A 13,161-nucleotide genomic window follows, 5' to 3' on the forward strand; every position below is an offset into this window, starting at 1 on the left:
GTAAACCCCACTTAACATTTTTTGGACACTGAGGGCAATTTATCATGGCCAATCCACCTAACCCGCACATCTTTGGACTGTGGGAGGAAACCGGAGCACCCGGAGGAAACCCACGCAGACACGGAGAACGTGCAGACTCCACACAGACAGTGACCCAGCCGGGAATCGAACCTGGGACCCTGGAGCTGTGAAGCAACTGTGCTAACCACTATGCTACTGTGCTGCTCTTTAGTGGTCAAGAGTACACAACTGGTACTAGTGGTATGTTAGATAACGTCACCAGCTTTCTCAAGGCACGCAAGTATTGAGGATGATGGTCACCATGGTCCAAGAGTCCCTGAGTCAAAGTTCTTTGTTTCAACTCCCACCCAGAGACTTGAGTGCATCATCTCGGCTGGCATTCCCATTGCAACACTGAGGCAACCTGCATTGTTGGAGGTGCTGCCTTTAAATTAGATTTTAAACCCTCTAGGCTGGATATAAATGAGCCCGCAGCACTATTTGAAGTAGAGCCAACGAACAGTTCCAGTACACTGGCTGCCATCTATACTTCAAGCAACATAGCAAAAAATAATTATCTGTTCATTATCACATTACTGTTTGAGGGATCCTGCTGTGCACTAATTGGCTGCCTTGTTTCCCATTCCCAGCATTTCAAATTACTGCAGTATCTGAAGTGCTTAGGATCAAGCTAAAGTTGTGAACGATGCTATGTAGATGGAAGTTTCTTACTTGCTTCATAGATTGCAAAGTTGGTTTGCGATCAAAGTTCAGACGGCAGGGAGAATCGGGTTGAAAAAAGTAGGAAGTGAGTCAAAAAAGGAGAAAACAAAGACAGCAGAAGTTGATGCAGATTTAGATTTTGACTTTCCAAGGACACACCTGTAATTTACAACGGCAGTGGTTATCCAGATTTGGTTCAGGAAATGCATTTGACCAATTGGCCTTGTCATCTTGCCTTGCAGTTCTCCAGCCTGCTCCACATCAAGTGATGCACCCCACATCTGAGGGAGGAAAATTGGTGATTACCAGACCAGCTAGACCATCCAACATTCCCTCGCCTCCTCCCCTCATCCCTTCAACAAAACCACCGCTGTCTACTGAGAAACCATCATTCAACATGGGAGGCTCTATCTCACAAGTAAGCAGCAATCCCAGGCAGCACAGTTTCACTTCTAGGTAGATTACGTGGAGACACCCTCAGTATTGTACATCTAAAACAATCAAGGCAGTGAATCTGTAGTGTTCTTGCACAGAACCTAGCAGATTCTTAATAGCCAACAGTATACTGTGGCCTGTTCTTTCCTGGACATGATATTATGTCTGGAGTGTGTGGGACAAACATGAATGTTAGATTCTCGAATTGTGGAATTTAAACATTTGCTGCCTGATCTTTCCACTGATTAATCCCAGTCAGGACATTGTTTAAGATTACCTGAGGCTTAGTAACCAAGATCAATCCACCTAAAAGAGCCAAATGTGCCCTATGGAGTTAGTTTCCTGTAATTAATTCCTGGAATCTGGCCGTCGCAGGCTGAGCCAGCATTTATTGCCCATCTCTAAGAGCCCTTGAAATGAGTGTCTCGCTCGGTCATTTCAGAGGCCTGTTTCCGAGTCAACCACATTGCTGTGGGTCTGGAGTCACATGTAGGCCAGACCGGGTAAGGACGGCAGATTTCCTTCCCGAAAGGACATTAGTGAACCAGATGGGGTTTTCCGACAATCGACAATGGTTTCATGATCATCATTAAACTTTTAATTCCAGATTTGTTTTATTGAATTGAAATTCCACCCTCTGCCATGGTGGGATTTGAACCCAGCGTTACCCTGGGTCTCCAGATTATTAGTCCAGTGACAATACCACTACGCCGCCACTCCCCCAAGTTCCTTGACCTAATTGACATTTCTCATTTGCTGGCTAGATCCCCAGGCCTCTGTCTGTGGTCTTCCTTGATGTATATGTGTGCGTGTAACATCTACTACCTATCAAGACATCCTGCTGCTTGTGGGAAACAACTCCCTATTTTACAAATAGACTTCAGTAAATCTGTCACTTGTTTAGAAGCCAAATGATTTGTTTGTCTTACTTGCTTCTATAATATAAATTGTCCTGTTCATCTTTGGTTCAAACTTGTCTGAGGTGCACCATCTCACTGGACACATTAAGAATATCTGGGTTCCCCTATATTTCCTTGAGGTTTCTTTCTGTCCTCATGAGCTTCAATCTCCCCTGGGTGTGAGCTAGGCTCGGATGTCTGCACGACTTTGACTTTCTACCTTGCGTGTTTGGCTGACTGAGTCGTGAGATAAATTTCCCTTTTCTCTCCATGCTTTTGTGAGGCCGCCAGAAACTGATGAGTCATTGTAACTGGCTGCTGGGTTAAAGCATGGAGCTGCTCCAGAGTCTGAGTCACCACAGGCTCTCTGAACCCAGCGTCTGGACTGCTCAACCTGCAGGGTAAAGTTGGAGTGAATTCTGTCTGTCTCCAGCATAGATTGTAATCAGGTGAAGATGGGGAGAGCTGTTCGGTATGAGGCAGTATAGATTGCTGCATGCTGCACTGGATCAGCAATTATGGTGAATGTGCTGTCAGACATTTTGCTCCTTTCAGCCACTTCATAACTGCCTCAGTGGGGCTTAGGTATCAGTAAGTGGCATCTTATTTTGTCAGCACATGATACATCGCAGCACTATTGTTTTCACAAAAGAATTGTTAGTTGTTAGACCAGAATCAAGAAGAATATTAGAGACTTGAGTTCAGCTCTCAGTCTTTCTGCAGGCTAGTGCAGCAGAGAGACAGGGAGCCAGTCTTGAATGTTGGAGCAGTGATGCAAGGGTCAATGCCGTCCACTTGTATGTGAAGCCTGCCGTGGGTTATGTAGTTACATGTGCAGATTACTTGGAGGCCTTGCTCCAGGACTGGAGTACAGGCTGAACCCGAGTTGAATGCTGTGGCTCGTATCCTTTGCAGTTTTTGAAAAGGTTAAATGTTGCTTTTGTTCCCTGAGATTAAATGCATGAATCTGCTTCCCATTGAGCCTTACTCTTCATACTGACTCTGTGAATTATGCTAGATTGTGATAACTTTCTAATAACTGAACTAATACTGTATTTATGAAAATAATTTAATTAAATTGCAAGATATATGGGTTAATGAATAGGAGTCTGCAGCCACATGTCAATGTGTTTACGTTGATTACAGCAGTACATGGGAGCAGCGATCTGCCAGAGTCGCTTACAGGTATGGATCCTCCAATTACTTCCTTTAATTTCTGTAAATATGTTTGTGTTTCTGTTGGTGCTTTGTGTATCTCAGTGAGGCAGGTAAGTGCAAACAAGCCAAACTACTAAAGAAGCCCTAATGGATTGTCAGGAGGTTGCCGGGTGGTAAGCTTGCTGAAGCTGCTGGAAGGGCAAACAATTTTTGACTGGAAGGTGCCAGTGCTGGCGTGGTGCCATGTGCTGTGGCTATTTTCTGGGTACACATTAACAGCCTGTGCCAGTAGTGGGTGTGTGCCAACCTAACTCAGCTCAGTGCACTTTACCAAGACTGAAACTAGCTCCAAAGTAGTTATTGTGTGGTCTGCAGAGAAAAGCAGCAAAAGAGGTGAAGCACATGGATGCCGCTGTCAGTGAGCTTGGCCATGCACCGCAAAGGCAGACCAGCACTGAATCGATGCAGATTAAAGTTTACCGGCTGTCTCAGACTTCAGCTGCCTCTTAGCAAAGTGCATTATTGGAAACTGATGAGTGACAGCACTGTTACAGAACCCAAATTCTCAGAAATTCAGATCCTAAAATCCAAATGAAGTGATGTTAGCTTTCCTGATCCCCCATGAGCCTTCAAGAAACCATGTCCATGATTGAGTGGATTATTGTTAAGAATAGAATGGTCAACTTGTGTTGTAACTGGAACAGTTCATTAAGGCTGGAGGGGCAAGTTAAGTTTGACAGTCTTGAATTATTATTGAAATTAAACTTCTTCTAAAGAATAGTCAGACTTAAGTGCAAATCTGAAAAACGAGGCAAATATAAACATTTGCGGAGAATAATTTTCCCCTCCCGTTTCAGGTAACTTCTGGTACATATCTACCCCCTCACAACCAAGTAGCTTACAGCCAAGAAACTGTGAAAAACACAGTGGGTTCCATCTCCCTTGGGCTGCCACGGCAACAGGAACCTGTGAAACCTGGTGAGATCTTTACTTTTCTTTGACTGTTTATTTCGCATTCATTTCAGTTACTGGCAGTGTCCCAGAATTTGGAAGAGCTATGAATGTCAAGGCTGCATGGGATTAACTCTTACTTGACAGAACATAGAACATAACAGCGCAGTACAGGCCCTTCGGGCCTCGATGTTGCACCGACCTGTGAAACCACTCTAAAGCCCATCTACACTATTCCCTTATTGTCCATATGTCTATCCAATGACCATTTGAATACCCTTAGTGTTGGCGAGTCCACTACTGTGGCAGGCAGGGCATTCCACGCCCTTACTACTCTCTGAGTAAAGAACCTACCTCTGACATCTGTCCTATATCTATCTCCGCTCAATTTAAAGCTATGTCCCCTCGTGCTAGACATCACCATCCGAGGAAAAAGGCTCTCACTGTCCACCCTATCTAACTCTCTGATCATCTTGTATGCCTCAATTAAGTCACCTCTTAACCTTCTTCTCTCTAACGAAAACAGCCTTCTACGCCCTCCTCCAGGTCATTTATAAAAAATTACAAACAGCAGTGGCCCCAAAACAGATCCTTGTGGTACACCACTAGTAACTGGACTCCAGAAGCTGCTTTGGTGTAAGATTGTAACCCTGTCAGTACTCTTTGTATTTCATAGATCATAGAATTTACAGTGCAGAAGGAGGCCATTCGGCCCATAGAGTCTGCACCGGCCCTTGGAAAGAGCACCCTACTTCAGCCCACACCTCCACCCTATCCCAGTAACCCCACCTAACCTTTTTGGACACTAAGGGCAATTTAGCATGGCCAATCCACCTAACCTGCACATCTTTGGGAGGAAACCGGAGCACCCGGAGGAAACGCACACAAACACGGGGAGAACGTACAGACTCCGCACAGACAGTGACCTAAGCCGGGAATCGATCCAGGCACCCTGGAGCTGTGAAGCAACTGTGCTGTCGTGCGACCCAATTATTTAATATTCTTTCCCCAGAAAGCAGTGAGAATGTGGAACTTGCTGCCACATGGAGTGGTTTAATGGAAAAGTGGGAATATCTCTTTGTAAAGTGTAAACACTGACATGGGCCCGTTTCTGCAGTCTAATTCCACAATATGTTTTATACAGCGCAACTTATTTCAATCCAATCCTCAGTCACTACTGTTATCAGTCTGAAATAGCAGTGAGGCTCAACAACTACTGGGCAGGTGAAAGTTAACTCATTTGTTTATTGAAGTTTTACTATATGCAAAAGACAAGTAATGGCACCCTGCACCGCCACGCCCGTGCATTGGCTGGGCAGCGCTCAACATCCATCCCGCGAGTTTGGCCTCGCACTTGCCACTCTGCGAATTCAGTCGCGCTACCACACCTCACTCCCCCTTAAAGATCTATTTATGAACAATTATTTACAATAATATTGAAAAACCACAGTACAGTCACTCAAAATTTCAGACTACCAGGAGACTTCCGAATTCTCTGAGAATGCCTGAGCTCTCTGGCCGGCTCTGCCTATGTTGAGGTAATGATGTCTTGAGCAGCAGTCGGGTGGTTTGTAATTTCAGGAGGTGCATTAGTGCAGACGCCTGTTCCAGTTCCTGTTGGAACAACAAGGGTGCCTTTCCTCTGGAGTAACTGCTTCCACTGAGCTTGGCACTAGTGGAGAAACACTCGGAGGTACAGCCTGCTCTGCTTGTATTGTGTTAGTTTCTTTCTTCCTTGTGGTCTACATGTTTCCTTATTTTTCTTCCTTGGAGATAGGACATGGGGCCAGTTTTCGTTATGATCTTTCCGGGGCCCACCCATGGCCAGCCTTAAAGTTCCAGATGAATACTAAGTCATTCACCTCAAAGGACCCATCACCTAACAGAGTTGTGATATACCCTTTGTGTAGCTTGTTTCGCATCCACCTTCCCAGCTAAATTGGGGAACACTAGGTCAAGTCTGGTCTGGAGGTGCTTCCCCATTAGTATCTGCAGTGGGTACTGCTCTCGTAACGTGCGGTGTCGTTCTGTACGTTAGGAGGAATGTAGCAAGCTAAGAGTGTTGCCGGCTGTTTCTTCATCGCTGACTTGAATGTCTGGACAGCTCTTTCTGCCGAACCATTCGAGGCTGGGTGATTGGGTGATTTTATTCCATTACTTTGCATCAAATGCTTAAACTCTGCCCCTGTAAAGGCAGTGTCTTTACCGGAGATATAAACGTCTGGCAGCCATGCGTAGCGGAGGTTTGTCGTAGTTTTTCTATTGTTGCTGTCATTTCATGAATATCGAGCCACTTGCAGTGGGCATCCATATTAAGAACATAATGCCCATAAAAAGGCCTGCGGAATTCACATGTAACCGTTCCAAGGGTCGGCCTGTTCAGTCCCATGGGTGCAAGTGAGCTGAAGGAAGCAGAGTTTGTTGTGATTGGCATTGGTCACAACCCCAGATAAGATTTGCAATATCCTTATCAATACCTGGGCGCCACACACAACTTCTACGAGTATTTTCATTTTGGTCTGACTTGGTGAACATTGTGTAACTTCTCTTGCTGGGCCCGGGACCCTCTTGCTGGGCCCGGGACCCTCTTGCTGGGCCCGGGACCCTCTTGCTGGGCCCGGGACCCTCTTGCTGGGCCCGGGGCCCTCTTGCTGGGCCCGGGGCCCTCTTGCTGGGCCCGGGGCCCTCTTGCTGGGCCCAGTGCCCTCTTGCTGGGCCTGGAACCCCCTTGTTGGGTCCGGGGCCCTCTTGGTGGGCCCGGGGCCCTTTTGCTGGGCCTGCAACCCAGCACTCCAGGTCCCCACAGCAACATTCCATCCTCACAGCTCAGTTCATCTTTGGGGAGTTGGTCAAACCTGTCAAATTGTCGTCCGGGGAGGACCATATAGTTCACTTTGGATCAGACTGGGTCTCTCGGAGTCAAATTTCTAATTTGCTTCAATGATACTGGCAGCGTGTCCAGGACGTTGAGGGCCAACTCTATTCCTTGTGGTATTGTGGGTGGTGATACAGTTTAAGGCAGTGGAAACCGACTCGGGGCACCTGCATTCGAGATTCATGTACCTGGTCTGCGTTGGAACACGTTGTGTGTAAGCCGCTGGAAGTAAAGCCCACCGCTGGGCTCTGGCAAGGGATAGGCCTGTCCTTGTAAAATCACCCTAATAGTGGCTTATGAATTGGTGATGATCATGAATTGACGACCGTACGCAGACTGGTGGAGTTTTTTAATCCAGTAAATGATGGCGATGCTCTCATCTCAATTTGGGAGCATTGTCTCTCAGCATCAGTTAATGTTTGTGATGTAAAAGCGACAGACCGCTCCACACTGTGTTCCATCCTATCACATAACACTGCCCCATGACATAACACTGCCCCATCACATAACACTGCCCCATCACATAGCACTGCCCCATGACATAACACTGCCCCATGACATAGCACTGCCCCATCACATAGCACTGCCCCATCACATAGCACTGCCCCATCACATAACACTGCCCCATCACATAACACTGCCCCATCACATAACACTGCCCCATCACATAGCACTGCCCCATGACATAGCACTGCCCCATGACATAACACTGCCCCATCACATAACACTGCCCCATCACATAGCACTGCCCCATCACATAACACTGCCCCATCACATAGCACTGCCCCATGACATAACACTGCCCCATCACATAACACTGCCCCATCACATAACACTGCCCCATGACATAACACTGCCCCATCACATAGCACTGCCCCATGACATAGCACTGCCCCATCACATAACACTGCCCCATGACATAACACTGCCCCATGACATAACACTGCCCCATCACATAGCACTGCCCCATCACATAGCACTGCCCCATCACATAACACTGCCCCATCACATAACACTGCCCCATCACATAGCACTGCCCCATCACATAGCACTGCCCCATCACATAGCACTGCCCCATCACATAACACTGCCCCATCACATAACACTGCCCCATCACATAGCACTGCCCCATCACATAACACTGCCCCATCACATAGCACTGCCCCATCACATAGCACTGCCCCATCACATAGCACTGCCCCATCACATAGCACTGCCCCATCACATAGCACTGCCCCATGACATAACACTGCCCCATCACATAGCACTGCCCCATCACATAGCACTGCCCCATCACATAACACTGCCCCATCACATAGCACTGCCCCATCACATAGCACTGCCCCATCACATAGCACTGCCCCATCACATAGCACTGCCCCATGACATAACACTGCCCCATCACATAGCACTGCCCCATCACATAGCACTGCCCCATCACATAGCACTGCCCCATCACATAACACTGCCCCATCACATAACACTGCCCCATCACATAACACTGCCCCATCACATAACACTGCCCCATCACATAGCACTGCCCCATGACATAACACTGCCCCATCACATAACACTGCCCCATCACATAGCACTGCCCCATCACATAACACTGCCCCATCACATAACACTGCCCCATCACATAACACTGCCCCATGACATAACACTGCCCCATCACATAACACTGCCCCATCACATAGCACTGCCCCATCACATAACACTGCCCCATCACATAACACTGCCCCATCACATAGCACTGCCCCATCACATAACACTGCCCCATCACATAACACTGCCCCATCACATAACACTGCCCCATCACATAGCACTGCCCCATCACATAACACTGCCCCATCACATAACACTGCCCCATCACATAGCACTGCCCCATCACATAGCACTACCCCATGACATAGCACTGCCCCATGACATAACACTGCCCCATCACATAACACTGCCCCATCACATAACACTGCCCCATCACATAGCACTGCCCCATCACATAGCACTGCCCCATCACATAACACTGCCCCATCACATAGCACTGCCCCATCACATAACACTGCTCCTATGCCAAAGAACAAAGCATCACTTGTTCGGATTATCTCTTTGGGACTGAAAGGTGTAAAGAAAGTTTACTTTCTCAAAGACTTTTTGTAGCTTGTTTCAAAACTAACTGATATTTCTTTGAGAGCAGATATAACGGTGTCAGTAATGTTGAGAGAATCGATATAAACCGGCTGCAGTAACTAACCAAGCTCAAAAAAGATTTTAGTTCAGACACGTTCTTAGCTGCTGGTGTTTCCGTGATAGCTTTTACTTTTTCTTCTAGAGGGTGTAGTCCCTTGCCCTCGACTTAAATCCATGGTAAGTGGCCCTGTGGACCTGAAAGGTACACGTCTCTCAGTCACACCCCTGTCTCTTTAAATCCCTCCAGCACCTCTTCGAGGTTTGCCAAATTCTCCTCTTGGGTGCGTTGAAAGACACACAAAAGGGTAACTGGGTGTGTTGAAATAAACCCTTGTGGATCGTAATGGTTACAAATTTTCTTGAATCCTCATCCAATCCCAATTGTTGGTACACGTGGTCATGTCTAGTTTTTTGTGTTAGGCCTCCTGCTAGCTTCACAAAAAGACGCTCAATCTTTGGAAGGGTGGCACAGTGGTTAGCACTGCTGCCTCAGTGCCAGGGACCTGGGCGGCACAGTGGTTAGCACTGCTGCCTCACAGCGCCAGGGACTCAGGCGGCACAGTGGCTAGCATTGCTACCTCACAACAACAGGTACCTGCGCTGCACAGTGGTTAGCACTGCTGCCTCAGTGCCAGGCACCCGGGCGGCACAGTGGTTAGCACTGCTGCCTCACAGCGCCAGGGACTCAGGCGGCACAGTGGCTAGCATTGCTGCCTCACAACAACAGGGACTTGGGCTGCACAGTGGTTAGCACCGCTGCCTCACTGCGCCAGGGATTTGGATTTGATTCCGGCCTTGGGTGACTGTGTGGAGTTTGCACTTTTTCAAAGTCTCTGGGTCAAAGCGATTTATTTTCCAAAAAGGGGCTTTTTCTTACTGTTGCTGCAGAGATTTTTTCTAAACTTCGAAGGCAAATCTTTCCTCTCCGACCTCAGGAGCAGGCGACTCCAAACCTGATTTACCGCATCATTAAATGTAATAGTTACGAGGCCCAACAACTACTCGGCTGATGAGAAATAACAAATTTGTTTATTGAAGTTTAACGATATCCAAAAATGTCACCAAACTCCTTAATCCCCGGGCATCAACCGGCTAGCGCTCAGGCTGAGCTCTGTGAGGGTCAACCGCCAACCCGCACTCCGCGAATTCTACCGCACTGTCCCATCCCAGTATCCATTCACTATGCTTTATGACAGGCTCACTCTCTGAACTGGTGTCCAATATATAATCTGTTGAAACAACCCACTATTACTCACTGATTAATGGTCCTTTCAATGAGTTCATTCTCAGAAGCTATTGCCTTTTAAGCAATGTTTAGTTTGAAGTTTCCATAAGTACTGAATGCTATTGTAAATTTTAGACTCTTGCATCTTACCGGGCAGCACGGTAGCACAATTGCTTCACAGCTCCAGGGTCCCAGGTTCGATTCCGGCTTGGGTCACTGTCTGTGCGGAGTCTGCACATCCTCCCAGTGTGCGTGGGTTTCCTCCGGGTGCTCCGGTTTCCTCCCACAGTCCAAAGATGTGCAGGTTAGATGGATGGGCCATGATAAATTGCCTTAGTGTTGGGTGGGGTTACTGGGTTATGGGGAGGTGTTGACCTTGGGTAGGGTGCTCTTTCCAAGAGCCGGTGCAGACTCGATGGGCCGAATGGCCTCCTGCACTGTAAATTCTATGATAATCTTGACTGGGGCCTCTGGAAATTGAGATTGTCATTGCCCTGCCAGCCTTAACTCCAACATCCAGATTTCCAAGCTTCACAAGGGATCACTGACAGAAAGAGGCAAATCCAAGAAGAATTCAAGCTGGCGTGGGACGTGCACATAGCCACATAGAAAATAGAAGCATTTGGCCCTTTGAGCCCGCTCCATCATTCATTCTCATCATGGCTGATCATCCAACTCAATACCCTAATCCCACTTTCTCCCCATAGCGTTTGATCCCCTTCGCCACAAGTGTTATATCTAACTGCTTCTTAAAAACATATAATGTTTTGGCCTCAAATACTTCCTGTGGTAACGAATTCCACAGGCCGACCACTCTCTGGGTGAAGAAATTTCTCCTCATCTCTGTCCTAAATGGTCTACCCCGTAGCCTCGGACTGTGACCCCTGGTTCTGGGCACCCCACCATCGGGAACATCCTTCCTGCATCTACCCTGTCCAGTCCTGTTAGAATTTTATACGTTTCTATGAGATCCCTCCTCATTCTTCTGAACTCCAGTGAATACAATCCTAACCTAGTCAATCTCTCCTCGTATGTCAGTCCTGCCATCCCAGGAATCAGTCTGGGTAAACCTTCGCTACACTCTCCCCATAGCAAAAACATCCTTCCTCAGATAAGGAGACCAGAACGGCACACAATATTCCAGCCGTGGCCTCACCAAGGCCCTGTATAATTGCAGCAAGTCATCCCTGCTCCAGGGCAGCACAGTGGCGCAGTGGTTAGCACTGCTGCCTCACAGCTGGAAGGTCCCAGGTTCGATCCCGGCCCCAGGTCACTGTCCGTGTGGAGTTTGCATATTCTTCCTGTGTTTGCGTGGGTTTCACCCCCACAACCCAAAGATGTGCAGGGTAGGTGGATTGGCCGCGCTAAATTGCCCCTTAATTGGAAAAAATTAATTGGGTACTCTAAATTTATAATTTATTTAAAAAAATATCCCTGCTCCTGTACTCAAAACCTTGCGCTACGGAGGGCAACATACCATTAGCCTTCATTACCACCTGCGCGATTACCTTCAGTGACTGGTGTACGAGGGCACCCAGATCGAGTTGCACATTCTTCTCTCCTAATTTATGGCCATTCAGATAATAGTCTGACTTCTCGTTATTGCTACCAAGGTGGATAACCTCACATTTATCCAGATTATACTGCATCTGCCATTCATTTGCCCACTCACTCAACTTGTCCAAATTACACTGAAGCATCTCTGCATCCTCCTCACAGCTCACCCTCCCACACAACCTGGTGTCATCTGCAAATTTGGAGATATTACAATTTATTCCCTCATTTAAATCATGAATATATATTGTGAATAGCTGGGACCCTAGCACTGATCCCTGCGGTACCTCACCAGTGACTAGTCATTTGAAAAAAAAACGTTAATTCCTACTCTTTGTTTCCTGTCTGCCAACCAGTTTTCTATCCATCTCAATACACTTCCCCCAATCCCATGCACTTTGATTTTACCCACTAATCTCTTCTGTGGGACTTTGTCAAAAGCTTCTGAAAGTCCAAATAAACCACATCCACCGGCTCCCCCTCATCAACTCTACAGTTATACCCTCAAAGAATTCCAGCATATTTGTCAAGTCTGATTTCCCATCATAAATCCATGCTGACTCTGCCCGATCCTGCCACTTTTCTTTTTTAAAAAAATATATTTTATTCAAATTTTTTTCGGTCAAACAAGAACAGTACAGGATTTTCCCCTTTTTACAACTTTAAAACAATATAAATAATAATGACCGTTTTTTTTTAACAAATAAATAATATATTAACTAAACGGCAACTGCCAACAACAAAATAATAACTCTCCAAGACAATAAAGTCCCACACGCCAGTATAAATAACTAATATACAAACAACTATAGGAAACCCCTGAGGGCCCGCATGGCCCCCCCCCCCCCGGGTTGCTGCTGCTACCTTCTCCATTTCCCTTATCGTTCTGCGAGGTAGTCAAGGAATGGTTCCACTGTTTTCTAAGTGCTCTGCTATAAAATCTTTTACAATGGATTCTAGAATTTTTCCCCACGACTGACATCAGGCTTACTGGTCTATAATTCCCTGTTTTCTCTCTACCTCCCTTTTTGAATAGTGGGGTTACATTAGCCACACTCCAATCTGCAGGGACTGTTCCAGAGTCTATAGAATCCTGGAAGATGACCACCAATGTATCCACTATTTCTAGAGCCACTTCCTTAAGTACTCTGGGA

General features: G+C 46.9%; 1 protein-coding gene across 10 annotated transcripts in view; it reads left to right on the forward strand.

The window, feature by feature from the left end:
* ncor1 (nuclear receptor corepressor 1) overlaps positions 1 to 13,161 on the forward strand; it is a 458,529-nt gene that overhangs the window by 273,777 nt on the left and 171,591 nt on the right. For 9 of the 10 annotated variants that reach the window (XM_072470035.1, XM_072470042.1, XM_072470044.1 and 6 more), the window contains 3 exons: positions 966 to 1,141; positions 3,204 to 3,242; positions 4,073 to 4,193. In XM_072470035.1, the coding sequence (XP_072326136.1) occupies positions 966 to 1,141; positions 3,204 to 3,242; positions 4,073 to 4,193 (336 nt within the window). The remainder of the gene's footprint in view (positions 1 to 965; positions 1,142 to 3,203; positions 3,243 to 4,072; positions 4,194 to 13,161) is intronic. The other variant, XM_072470038.1, reaches the window with a different exon arrangement.

This window comes from Scyliorhinus torazame, chromosome 12, assembly GCF_047496885.1.
Source record: "Scyliorhinus torazame isolate Kashiwa2021f chromosome 12, sScyTor2.1, whole genome shotgun sequence".
In the NCBI taxonomy this organism is placed as follows: domain Eukaryota; kingdom Metazoa; phylum Chordata; class Chondrichthyes; order Carcharhiniformes; family Scyliorhinidae; genus Scyliorhinus; species Scyliorhinus torazame.